We start from the raw sequence: 14,495 nt of genomic DNA, 5'->3' as shown, positions 1-14,495 counted from the left end.
TAACAGTTTATGTGTATGTATGCGTACCTGTCTGTGACAAACAGTTGTGAAATAGCACTGTTTCAAAAACCCAGGTGGCAACTCTTACTAGCTTTCTCTTTATTAAAATTGAAGAATAATGTCCAACTCTAAATTTTATTTGGGTTAATTGTTGGAAGGACCTCACAATCTGGTGGACTAACATCAAGATGTTTTTCCTTCAAAAACATCGCATCTGAAATTTCAGTTGTATATAGCTGAAGAGCGGTAAGAATCTGAATTATTTACCCAAATTCCAACAGTTTCAGTTTGTATGTACAGCACATCCCAAGCACATTTCTAAAATATACTGCATAAGCCATTTCTCAAAATCCAACTCCACTTAGGACACACAAACACTGATAGCAATGATAACGCTCTCAGCACTGAGTTGACTCTAGTTACAACAGATCATTGTAAAGTCAGGGCAGGATGAATGACTCCATTAACCAAAATTCAATAGAAATGGTGAAAGTTGCACTTTAAAATGAACATACTTCTTGATAATGCACTTCTTGCCCACTCCTGCCACACACTCAGATCAGAGGTTTTTTGTTTAAACTACAAAGCACTTGCCATCACTTTCAAAAGGAGCATCAAAACATATAATCACATACAGTCCTACCAGTAAGTGAAACACGTTATATTTCTGTCCCTGTTCCTCTGTCTTTCTGTCTAGGTTTTCCTGAGGTGACCAGGTCCAGAACACAAGCAGTGATGGAGATCCAAGGTATTTTTTTTTGCCTACCTCAGTTGGAGTTCAGAGAGAGAAATGGGTACTCAGCTCTCTACCCTTTCCCTCACTTGCGACATCGGTGGCCATTTCCTCATGGTTTCTTTCATCACCAGAGGGTGATGACAATTTGCGTGTCACACACAGCATCTGATCACACTCCTGTTGTAACACAAGACGCAGCTGAAGTTAGAAAGCTCAGAGATGTATGCTACTTGATCATAACAAATAGGGCATGGTGAAAGTGATGCAGCTTATCAGCGCATCCTCTGTACGTACTAAGACTGCTAGTATAGTCTCTGCTCTTGTTCACAAGCTATTAAAGATCCAGTAGCAGCTTACAAAGGAATGAGGAAGAGAGATAAAATACACTAAAAGAAAATTACATAAAATTAAGACCGGCAGTCTCGGCTTGAATTTTTAGCAAATAATTTTCCAAGTCAAGTAAACTGTTCAACAGTGACAACCTTTCAGGTGTTACTGTGTATCCTTAAATTACTCCATCTTCCTGATGTGCCATAGTATGCACAAATGACAAAAATAATTTGACAGAATTTAAGCATGTTCTGTGAATGCAGCTCTACAGCCAAAACTGCTATCAAATTCTGAGTTAGTGCTAGCCTAGTGGCACTAGCTTCATGGCAAACCATTATCAACATTACACAGCCAAAAGTTCATCTTCTTTTAGAGAGAATTACACCTATCCACAGCACTACCAATCACTGTTGGAACAGAAGATAGTATTTGTACTGTGTTTGTCTCAGATAGGGAGCTATTTCAAGGCTTCTTGCCTCTTTAGGATGTAAATGGAGAAGAGTCTGCACACCTTTGTCCATTTGTGAAAGGTATCTAGACCAGGCACAAGAGATCAACAGATCTCGGATTACACTTGCTCAGAAGCCATGGTTTATAAACCAGAATTTAAACCCCAGGCTGGACTACTGGATTTCAACTAGAATTGAAATCATTCAACACAGTGAACGATCTGTAAGCTGCTGTGACAAGATAGTACCAAGAAACACTTCTGCCCTCTTTTAACTCAAAACAAAGAATTAAATAAATAAATAAATTTCAGGTATGGACTCAGAGTTCCTTTACTTTTCCCGGCCCTCATAAAGGAAAAACGTCTTCTCAGTAGATCGAAATGATTTTCCTCAGTTGGAATACTTCTGTTATTTCTTCCCTTAATCTTTTGCAGTTGCTGAAACCACTGGTGAGAAGCAGGAAAGGAGGCAGAGGAAATAGGGCAGTGGTGGCTATGTTTTTTTCTTTTTTTCTTTTTTCTTTTTTTTTTTTTTTTGAAATAGAGCTTCAGTTGGTGAATCTAATAGTTATAAACAACTCGCAGCACAATAGTTTTATGAGGTAATTTCTTCAGACCATGAGAATAATTTACATAATTGCAAGTTACAGCATCAGCTCCACAAAATGTAACTAGTTCTTTATAAGTTAAAATAAACTCCAGTCAGGTGTCTTTGAAGAATAATGATATTGGTACATACTTACCCAAATGCAGAACATTAAACATCACAATTTAATACATACACCAGAAACTTATATTCTTATAACAACACCACAAATTTACTTGCAGAACATACAAAATGCTTTGATGCACTATGTAATTGCATTCAAATATAGAAACATTAAATGCCTAGTACCTCTTTGTTAACTTACCCTATTTTCTCCTTTTTCTGATTTTTAATTAGAACTCGCTAGTGTAAACCAAAGGATCCATCAAATCCTTGAAAATCAGGCTGACAAAAATAATTATAAATATCCTTTGTGTTTGCTGATAATATCATATTAACAATTTGTATCAGATTTTAGCTGTACATCTGATCAGCATGGAAAGCAAAAGGAACATGAGTTTCCTGCTGTTCCTAACTCTATAGATGGAGTTCTCTCCAAGAATAGTTAACTGCAATGGTAAAATAAAGAGAACAAATTGAATGTCATGATCTGCAGAAAATTATACAATATCAGGAAAAAAATCACAGCCTTCTAAAATTGCAGTGACTACATGTTATTTCACAAATCTCTCTAGCATTTCATGTCAGTCTGCATTGTGCAACTTAACATGGAAAAGTCAATATTTTAACTAATGATGGTTATTTTGCCATTGTGGACAATAAAACAAAACAAACATACAAACACACACACACACTAAAAGCAAGAATTTCCTTTAGACCAAGGTTTCAGCTTCTCATTTCTCAAAATCACCTGAAAGGAATGTTCTCTGTCTTTTCCAAGTGGAAGCTACCAATGAAAATTTTTACTCAAAGGAAAAAGGGTTTTGCTTTTTGTTGTTGTTGTTGTTTATTTGTTTAAGAAAGGCATGGCCAAATAGAAATATATTATATAATCGTAAGTCTGCATTGCATGTAAACTCAGTAATATAGTTCACCACTATGAATTGAGATCATATTACCTCCAACTGCATGAAACACAAGATCATGCCTCTGCCTGCAGAAACCTTGCTGGTGGCTCATTAAAACCTAGCTGTGCTACAAAGACAGCCTTGTGGAAGCTCTTTTCAAGAGTTTTACTATAGTAAACGATTCCATCTGATATCTGGAATAATTTGATTTTTACTTAGGTATAAAGCAGTATTATTCCCAGTGGTCATTAACAGGATTAAGAAAATATTAAGTGAGATGAAGAAAACTAGGGCATCTGATTTTGCAAAAGGAAAGACTGGCGACCAGGTGTTCACTGGGAAATCACATACATGATAACTAGACTACTGTAACTGCTCAAGACAGTCTGTCAGGATGTCTTTCAGAAACACTTGTCTTCCCAGTCACAATGATGAATACAAACATAGCAGTTACACTAAATTGCTCAAAGATTCTACTTCTGTTGTGGTTCATGCAACCAGTAGTAAATTTTCCTGAATGCTCACATAGAAATACCTAATCTGACAGATTTCCATAGTTTCTACACCCATACATTCCAGCATCTCAGGAACCAATTCGAGTTAATCAGTTTCATCTAGTAATGAGAAAGCTATAAAGAAAGTGAGACAAAGTCATGTTACAATAAACTGTAGTATTAAAATCTGAATAAAATATGCCTGGATACAATCAGAAATCAATCACAATGACAAATTCTACATGGTTTCCAGTTGAAGATTTTTAATGGAGTGTTGAGGCTTAGATACAGAAATAAGAGTTGGAGACAAAGTGATACAGTTTCAGATGTCCAGGATTTCCAGGTAATGCCACCAATATCTCAATTACAACCTTGGAAACTTAGAAAGTAAAGTTTATTTAAAGCTTTTATTTTTTTAATTGGGATAAAATCTTCCTAAAGTTCTTGCATCTTCAAATTTTTATTTTCAAAACTATGTTTTACTGCATGCGAATGTATTTTTTTTTAGTAATCTAGGAGGATAAAAACAAAAAGTGAGAAAAATAGCATGTGAACACATTTAAGTTGTTTCTCCTGACTATGCTTAGTAGTCAGGTGAGAGGTCTGGAGTTTGTACATGTGCAAGTGGAATACTTTGGAACATGAGATCCATTCTTCTCACACACGCCATAATTAGCTGTCAGTTTCACCATGGACATTTTCCATGTGCACTTTGAGGTAGTCATTTCTTGTAAACTTCTTGTGGCAAAGCTGGCATTCTGCCATCGGTCGATTGGGGTTGTGAGTCAGCTTATGTCGGATCAGCATTTTCTTCAGGCTGAAGGACAGATCACAAACCTAGGCCAGAGAAGACAAGACAAAGACAACAGTGTTCTTAAAACATAGAAGAATGTATAATGTTCCATATTTTACATCACTGAACCTACAGCCACACGTACCTGCAACAATAAATGAGCTAGTCTTCAGAAGAATACTCCTTCATGGAACATTTTAAAAACTATTACTCTGTCTGGTATTTTCAATGTTGTATGTTAACAGTGATACCACAGACACAGGAAAAAGAAATAAAAAAGACCTGATCTTCAAAACACCGAGGTGTTCCAGTAATATTTTCTTCAAAACCTATTATTCTATCTGGGATGCAACTAAAATTATGACAAAAATCTCACAAGCCTCTGTCAGCTCAACATAAAAATAAAGGCTTCCTTCCCGACCTGCAGGTTCCTAAAAATCATTTCTAAATTGCTCTGTTACAAGGAGGGAGTGAGAAAGAAGGGATTCTGAAGACTACAACAAATGTTAGAAATGGTTATAGAAGAAATCTGATGGTTGCAGTCTTTTCTTGACTGTCCAAGAAAAAAAGACGTTATTTTGTTAAATGAAGGTTCAATTCCTTTGCTATAACTGGTGTGTCCTCCATCTCCTCTGCACTTCAAGCTGTTCAGTCCACTCTGCCATTTGAATAAACAGCTAGAGGGATGAGGGCCTCTGTCATGCTAAAGACATCACTAATTAAACAAATTTCTTTACAGAAGTCAAAATGAAAAGTAAGAACACGTTCAGTTAGAAGTTAGAATGAAAAATTAAGAATCTGTAGGCAAGACACTAAGATCTGTATGTAAGACATCAAGTCATTTGAACATGTGTAGTTATACTACACTACGTTCAACTTCCATCTAGGTACATATTGTAGGCATGAATTTCCCAGAAAAGTAGTTTGTTTTTTATTATTTTCTTTATTTTTTTTTTATTTTAATACATACTCCTGATTCAACAAATGAAATAGCAGCTGTATAATTAGATAAAAACAAACAGCTACAGCTTGCAATCTTAGAATTTCAGACTCATTCCAAACAAAAATGTCTCCCATGCAGAGCAAACTTGAGAGAATCCAGCAGAACCTTTCTGCTGGAAAATGAAGTTTTAAAATCACATTGGTATTAAAACAGTAGTGAAATTGCTGGGCGACAACCAACTCCTTTTAAAAGCAAGACAGACAAATAGAACAACTGACTATACAAACTGATAGTCTTGATCTGCAGCATATGTATTTTATGCCAACTAAGGCAAAACCATACAATGACCATAAAAAGGGCAACAGCCACAGGCAAGTCTTGTACCCAAACTAATTTTCCCCAGACAAGAACACTGCATGTGCTGTTGCAATGGAACATTTTGAATTTATGACATGATGTAACACTGAGAACTTTTGTACAGCTACTGTAACTAAGTTTTTTCCCTAAACATATAATTACCTCTTTCAGCCCCAAGCAACACTCACTCTTTTGTTACGTGATTGTGAATGTTACTTGCAGCATTCACTGGCTGGGTCTTAATACTGCTTTTGTCAAGCACCATTTTCTATTTCTCTTCTACAAATACACAAAGTGAACTCATATACCTCATCATTATCATCACACTTGCCCACAAGTTTAAACATGTTAAAAGCGTCATGTATTTGTAAACATACATTTCCTGGAAGTCAGGAAGTCAATCATAGATACACACACATATAAGTTGTATGTGTTCCGTGCATCTTATATACACCTCAAAATTATAAAAAGCTATGTGATTACTATTACAAATAGAATTCAAGATGTGAAATCCAGCTTCCACTTAGGTAACTTACAATAAATGTAAAACTTACATCAATGACTGCATATTATTTTTAATAAAAAGAGAGGACAGGCTGCTTACAGAAACACTCCATAGCAGAAAGAGAATTTAAACATTGAATAGGATGGAAATGTCACAACATAAGACTGTAAAACAAAAAGAACCAATCCAGGAGCCAGTCAGACCAATATTAACCTTCCTCCAGCTGTTTTCAATAGCAAAAGGGACTGAGGAACAGGGCAAACATTGCCTAAAACTTTTTCTGATGCAATAGGACAATCAGCTTTAGAGATTTTTGACCTCATCAATGTGTATAAATATCTGAGGGGAGGGTGTCAAGAGGATGGAGCCAGTCCTGTGCTGTACTCTTGCAATCTTGTTTTTAGGAGTTTGCGTTGCATTTCAGTTTTACAAGCAAGACTGACATTTTATGGATTTACAGCCATTCCTGCTTATTTGCACTGGAACTCTAATCAATCTGGTCAAAATGATCAGTTTTAACTGAGCAGGGGGGATGACTGACATTTGAAAGTAAGTGTAGGGTCAACTAAAGGCAGAGTGCTGGGAAATACTGTACTGGAAATAAACCAGGATAGGCAGTACCTGACCCTTCTGCCCCTGAAGAATAATCTCTTGTCTCTGAGGCAACTGAAGTTCAACCAGCCTTCCACTAAAAACCAGCCTGGTTTTCAGAGGAAAGAAATCAAACATACTAGGAAATACACATTTTATATTTCCACATTTCAGTTATTTCATTTTCCTATGCAAAATATACTAGAAGTTACACATTGAAATGGGAATATTAAATTACCACTACTATCAGTGGGATGTGAGGGCTTTGATTCATTAAACATAAGCTCTAAAAATGCTTTTGATGACTGATAATATAAGAAATGGCCACAGAAATAAAATGTAGCACTTCCATTAAGAAGGCTATATGGATTACTTTTACATGTATCATAATTCTGTTTTGTAATGTCTGTTACATATGCCTGAGAGAGTGGAGGGAGGTGAGAGAGGAAGATAAGGTATGAGTTATTTCTCACTCTGGAAGAAATTTCTATTTAAAGCAAAAATGTACTCTAAAACAAACTGGTTGTGGTGGTTTTACCGTGCTAGGCAGCTGAACACCACAACCGCTCTCTCACTCCCCCTCCTCAGATGAGGAGGGGAAGAAGTAAAGGAAAGAACAACTCACAGGTTGAGATAAGGATAATTTAATTAAAGAGAAAAAATATTATTAAGGAAATATTATTATTAATTAAACAATTCAACTAAAGGGAAAAAAAGGGAAAGGGGAAGAGGGAGGGGGAAAGGGAATAACAAAACAAAACAAGTAAAGGCTATGTGGAAGTGCAGAGGAAAGAAATTACTCTCTACTTCCCACAAATGAGCGATGCTTGACCACGTCCTTGAAGCAGGGCCTCAACGCACGTAGCCGGTGTTCGGGAGGAGGACAGACGTTTTCGCAACGGGAGCCCAACCCTCCCCTCTTCTTCCTTTTTCCACCTTTTATTGCTGAGTGTGACATCATATGGTATGGAATATCCCTTTAGTTGGTTTAGGTCAGCTGCCCTGATGATGTTTCTTTCTCACTTTTTTGCCCACCCCCTAGGAGGGTTAGAGAGAGTCCTGATGCTGTGCCAGCACTTCTCAGCAGCAGACACACCGGTGTGATACCGCTGCTGTTCTAGCTACAAGTGCAGAGCGCAGCACTGTATGGGCTGCTGCAGGGAAAGTTAACATCCCAGCCAGACCCAGTACACTGGTATGTAATAGTATTTATTGGGTGGAAAGAGGTGAGGTGTCAAGTGAAGCCTATGCTTGAGCACATTAAATATATATATTTTTTTCAATAGCCAAAGCTTTTTCTTCTTCAATTCTTTGGCACTGATGGCAGTTCCTGATTGTAAATGTTAATGGTACTAGCACTAAACACACAAAATTCTGACAGCAGATATCAATACATTATTTAAAAGAAAGAGCTGAATACTTCCTATGACTGCTGCTAAGGCCAGGTGGGAAACAACAAAAAAAAACACTCAGTTCTCTCAAAGACTTCTGTTTTTCAGTGTGGCTACATATATGATTACATATAGGAATATGCTAATCACTGAATAAAACAGCCTTTCACCTTCAAGGGATTCTGAGTAGGTATGAGCATTAGACTTACAGACTTTTGCAATTACTTTAACGAGTAAGGATACGCCAGTATTATGCCTTTCCCTTTAAAATACGCAATGGAAATAAGGGGGGGAAATCCAGAAAATACTACCAAATACAATTATAGACATGGGAAGTTGTCATGCAAAGAACTTGGACAGAATTAACCCATCTCTCTCAGAGCAGTTGACTAAGAAGTGACACGATAGGTGTACAAAAAATAATGCATGTAATAGCTATTAAACCTTTCTGTTAATTAACCAAGAGATGGTCGTTGAAATTCCATTGCAGTAACCTGACATGCTCTCCCTCCCCAAAACCTGTCCTCTACACGGTTAAGAATTTGTAGAACTTGTTGCCATAAATTACCACTCAAGTCATGATAAATAAAATAATAAGAACTATATTTAGCAAGATAAAAAGTCTTGTTAAGAAGAATATTTTAGTGTAAAGAGCAATCTTTAGTGCTAGGGAGCCAGGAATAAATGTCTCCCATTGGTTTTTTTTTTTTTTTTTTTTTTTGAAACTGTCCACTACTGGTTTTCCTGTAGCTTCTGTAGAAACATCTGGCAACATGCATTGTGCAAGACAGCTCTGGAGGAACAGTCTATTCTGGGTGATATTTGCTATGTCCCTAGTATCAACAGAATTAGAGTCCAGATGAAATAGGAGTATCTATTGAAGAAAACAAAACAAAACAAAAACAAACAAACAAAAAAAAAAGGACTCTTTTTCCAATGTTCTCCAAGTATGCATTAAGAAGAAGAGCATTGTAGAGTTTTGGGCAACTTACCATTGTATAAATAGTAAATGCATCTGCTGTGTATGCCAAAGCCCTGAAAAGTCAGCAATGTCTGTGGTGTGCAACTGGCCAAAGGTTAGTGCAGAAGAGTAATTTCAGCAAAAAATGACAGGAATTACACTACAGAAAAAAATCTCCAGTAATTGCAGGTACATAAAACTTCTCAGATGAGGACTAAGACTAAGCACAGATTACAGCTTTTTCAAGATACGTTGTGATTTGGGAAAACGAAAGTTCTGTCCAGTTAGTTGGAGCAGGAAGGTGCATTTTCATGCAGTTCATATATTAAATTAAAGAAATAAAAGAAGAAAATATAGCACACACACACACCCTCTGACTGGACTCAAGAAGTATATTGTGAATCCAAGAACAGTCTTGGAACCTCCATGTGGGAAAAGTTGCTTTTACACTGCAAGCTAACGAACAGTTGATAACATTACAGCCATCTGAAAGCTGAAAATGTTACTGACAATGATTTGTAATTACAGAAATCCTCAAGGTACTATCTATAGCCAGGATGAGATTATCCCAAAATAACATAACAAATCTCCCATCTTGCAGACATTAGCAAAACTGCTACTATTGTATCTGAAATTTTTCATTAAGTGAATTTTATTCTCAATGAAATGTTGCCAGAGTACTTCACTGAAAGCCAGATCAATTAATAGAACCTTGTGACTTCCATGACAAGTGGTTAATTCTGATTTTATATTTCATTTCAGAAATTTGTAAACAAATTTACAACTCCTTAGACTGAGCCACCTACTATATAACTGAAAACTGGTGGTTCCCTTATGACTAATTCAGTAAGAGCTAGAATCACAAAATGAAGCACCTATAATAATTCCATGCCCTGTGCTAGTGCCCTTGCTTGAGCAGATACTACAATCCTGTAATTTGATAATTCTGAATGAGATTCTTTCACAATGATTTCTGTATATTCCACCATCCCATATACCCTCTCTAGAAGCTGTAAGGTACACTACATACAGGATTGGGCATACCGATCAAAAGGTACTTGACGGTGATCTATGAACTGTAATGCGATATTCTGCATTTCAGCATTGCAAGCATACACAGCATTCAGGATTTCTTCATTGTAACAAAAACATATGAACAGATGTTGAAAATATCACACCAAATTTCATTAGACAAAACCCAGAAATTCTGAATTCATATTTGTGTTGTTGAACAACATCAAAAGTATCCAAGTTCCATGTAATGAATTTTATAACTTCTCCTGTATAAGCTAATCTCCAACTATTAACCTGTCATACAATTACAGGGGAACCAAATAGCATGAATTTGTAACTTGCAACATCCAAATTGCATTAAGAATGGTGAAAATAACTCTTACGGGATCCAAAACCATAAAATAGAAGTGTACACAATACTCTTGGCAACTGCAGAGGGTACATAAAATTGCCTGAACGGTCTCTCCTTAGCTAGGCAACCAAAGGTGTAACTTTATGCCACAGCCAATGTGTACAAGGCCATTTCTCACTGAAATTAAGTCTTGCTCCTGCATTTAAGTCAAGAAGACAAAGGGATGGGTCAACTCACATCACACTGAAACGGCTTCTCTCCGGTGTGGGTTCTCATGTGCTCATCTAGGCCTCGCTTTTGACTGAAAGCCTTGTTACACTCAGAACATTGGTACGGCTTTTCCTGTATGAAATAACAACAGCGAGTGAAAGTGAGTGAAAGTGAGTCAACACAGAGCCCAAGTCATTAAAGGAGTCGAATTCCATGCTGGATGGTGCAAGTTTTATATTCTCTCTACGGGATTACAGTCAGTGAAAACAACACAAAACGACTTTCAAATGATTAAGTGAAAGCTGGGAAAGCTGTGGCCTGACAGTTTCCACTTCAACACCCACTTATGAATTAATTATCTGTTCCAGTCTTTCAAACCCAGCCATTTTGGAAGTCTGTTTTTCATAATGTGAAAGGTACAAAAACATAAAATTCCAATGTATTTTCCTTCATCCTCCAAAAAAGCTTTAAGCATAAAGACAAGTAAGATGTCTATAAAAACCTCATGCTTGTTACCAGGTTTCCAAACATGGGAAGAGGGGAGGGGTGGGAGTGGGGGTAAAAGAAAAGGTTGTTGTGGAGAAGAAAAAAAATATTTTGAAAAGTGGTGACAGAAGGTTAATCACATATTCATTGCAGAATCTCAAAAGAAGTGCAGATGGCAACTAAGCCATCTGTATTTTTATTAGAACTATTGGTTAGCAGCTACTGTAACACATGATGTTATAAAAGTTGCAAGCTCACTGACCTCATATAAATAATTAGAATTACGTACAGAATACCACTTATATAAAGATTTTATTCTTCAAAGTTCTTCCTTAATAATAGAAACCTACATATAAGGTGTAATTCCTCCTTTATTCCACTAAAGTTACAGAAGAACTGCATGGAAAACAACATTTAAATCAATTAATTAAATGTAAACTTTACCATTATGATACTATACACACATTGGCTCACTAAAGATTTTGAAGCTCCAGAGGCACCTTATTTCAGTCAAACAATTAGACTACTTTCACTTTCCTAATACTTTTTTTCTGTGCTCCCTAATTATATATATTGCTTGTATTCTAATGATGGGTGTTTTAGACTACAAAGTAAACACTAAAAATTTTTACTAGGTTAAATTGAAAACAAAGACTAAAAATCAATAGGCAATAAAAATGCTAACTACATGAATTAACAAATAATAAGCACTAATTTTATAGAGTCTTTTGGGAGATACTGAGCTTTCCAAGGGTAAGTGGGAAGGAGTTACTCAGGTTAGATTCTGAAGCTACAAAGTGAAGAAATTTTCTTGTTATTGAATTCCTATTCTGAGCATGGAGGGGACAATCAGGTCTCCATACATTGCTTAATCTTGCAAGGTACTCAACATCAACTGTACAAGTAATATAACAAACTATCAATCAGTGCTGTTCTGAGTATGTCCCACAAGCTTTCTCTCTAGGGCAGCTCTTCACAGAGATCTCAGCTCTTCCTGTTGTAAGTCACGATAGAGTGCCCTCCCATGAAGTTTCCTAGAAAAGGCAGTATCACCGAAATGACTCAACTTACAGTGGCTGGAATCCTCTAGCTCACCAAAACCACATCATAAGCTGCACACACAGGGAAAAGTACTTCTTTAGCAATTTCAATTTTAGATATATCACGTAAAGTACATTTCAGCATGACGGAAGACAAATATATCTACTGACACAACCTGAGTACATGATGCTCAGCTGAGTATCATCAAAAAAGTCAACAGAGGTCACTAATAAACTTTTCTTTCTAAGACTCTCCTTACATGCTAATCCTCTTTGTGTTTTTTCATCATTATCTTTGTAATTTCAATAACTCTTTATTATAGACTAAAACATAATAAATTACTTTAAAAAGACCTGAGCTGATCTTGAAGAAGAAAGGAGAAGAATGGAAAAGAAAGGAGAAGAAGAAAAAAGGTCATCTACACAAAAAACTTTGTCTTGGGAAATTTTGCTGGACTGACAAAAGACTTCATGGAGCAGGCCAATAATTTTTAAGGAAATGTATGGACAAGTCATATGAAAAGCAGGTTTCTGCAACACACCCTTAATTGGTTTTGCATTGTGGTCAACATAAACCACATTTTCTGCAAGTTCTCTGAAAACAGCCTTTCTCTGTTTAGGTTGTTCCACAGAAAATGTAAAGTATATGACGTACACATCTTTAAACACCTATACAAACATAGAATCATAGAATATCCTGAGTTGGAAGGGACCCTTAAGGATCATCAAGTCCAACTCTTGACACCGCACAGGTCTACCCAAAAGTTCAGACCATGTGACTAAGTGCACAGTCCAATCTCTTCTTAAATTCAGACAGGCTCGGTGCAGTGACCACTTCCCTGGGGAGCCTGTTCCAGTGTGCAACCACCCTCTCTGTGAAGAACCCCCTCCTGACGTCCAGCCTAAATTTCCCCTGCCTCAGCTTAACCCCGTTCCCGCGGGTCCTGTCACTAGTGTTAATGGAGAAAAGGTCACCTGCCTCTTGACAACCCCTTACGAGGAAGTTGTAGACTGCGATGAGGTCTCCCCTCAGCCTCCTCTTCTCCAGGCTGAACAGGCCCAGTGACCTCAGCCGTTCCTCGTACGTCTTCCCCTCCAGGCCTTTCACCATCTTCGTAGCCCTCCTCTGGACACTCTCCAACAGTTTCATGTCCTTTTTATACTGTGGTGCCCAGAACTGCACACAGTACTCGAGGTGAGGCCGCACCAGCGCAGAGTAGAGCGGGACAATCACCTCCCTTGACCTACTAGCGATGCCGTTCTTGATGCACCCCAGGATACGATTGGCCCTCCTGGCTGCCAGGGCACACTGCTGGCTCATATTCAACTTGCTGTCTACCACGACCCCCAGATCCCTCTCTTCTAGGCTGCTCTCCAGCGTCTCATCGCCCAGTCTGTACATGCAGCCAGGGTTTCCCCGTCCCAGGTGCAGGACCCGGCACTTGCTCTTATTGAACTTCATGCGGTTGGTGATCGCCCAGCTCTCCAACCTGTCCAGATCCCTCTGCAAGGCCTTTACGCCCTCATTTGAGTCCACAACTCCTCCAAGTTTGGTGTCATCAGCAAACTTGCTCAAAATACCCTCTATTCCACTATTGCAAACATCCACTCACATCCACTATTGCAAACAGTACCAGGTATACTTGCTTCCTTTTTATCATGTTGTTCTAAAGGTAAATGAAGAGTTAACTTGATTATGATTATCTTACTCATTTCAGAGTTAAACAGACTTCAGGAATGCTTAGGTTCCTTTCTGGAAAGAAAGCCATTATGAACTCTGGGAAGCTAAAGTCACAAACCTGGACTGGAATATTTTCCCTGACGTTATATTCTTCTATTAGTATGATTTGTATTATTCTCTACTGCAAAAAAGGGCTTATCTAACTATCCCCTTGACATTTACATTCAAATTCACATATGCAGTGCATGAAACATATCCAAAGCAGTCTTTGATCTAATTTTAGATCCCTTACATGTGTATATTTCACTGATTTCAGCAGACTCAGTTCTGATTTGCATCAGCCCCCCTCTTCATTAAGCTGCCCTTCATTCCCGTTTATGTCCATTTCAGTTAAAAACTGAAACAAAAACAAAAAACCAGTGCTGTCCAGAGTAAAACTTGGCCTTACATTTCTCTCCAGAGAACATTTTACTGGTTTCAAAGAAGACATCATTCTCAGAGACCGGCTTATTCAAAAGAAAACATTCTGTACTTCTTTTCACTCTATGC

The 14,495-nt window shown here is 37.5% G+C and overlaps 1 protein-coding gene across 3 annotated transcripts in view; it reads right to left on the bottom strand.

The window, feature by feature from the left end:
* Window positions 1–3,863: 3,863 nt before the first annotated feature.
* PRDM5 (PR/SET domain 5) overlaps window positions 3,864–14,495 on the bottom strand; it is an 88,539-nt gene continuing 77,907 nt past the window's right edge. For all 3 annotated transcript variants that reach the window (XM_035325925.1, XM_035325926.1, XM_035325927.1), the window contains 2 exons: window positions 10,767–10,871; window positions 3,864–4,459 (listed from right to left, as the gene is read on the bottom strand). In XM_035325925.1, coding sequence (XP_035181816.1) covers window positions 4,295–4,459; window positions 10,767–10,871 — 270 coding nt within the window. In that variant the 3' untranslated portion in view covers window positions 3,864–4,294. The remainder of the gene's footprint in view (window positions 4,460–10,766; window positions 10,872–14,495) is intronic.

Source organism: Oxyura jamaicensis, chromosome 4 (assembly GCF_011077185.1).
Source record: "Oxyura jamaicensis isolate SHBP4307 breed ruddy duck chromosome 4, BPBGC_Ojam_1.0, whole genome shotgun sequence".
NCBI lineage: Eukaryota > Metazoa > Chordata > Aves > Anseriformes > Anatidae > Oxyura > Oxyura jamaicensis.
This window is presented reverse-complemented; position numbering and strand designations above follow the sequence as displayed.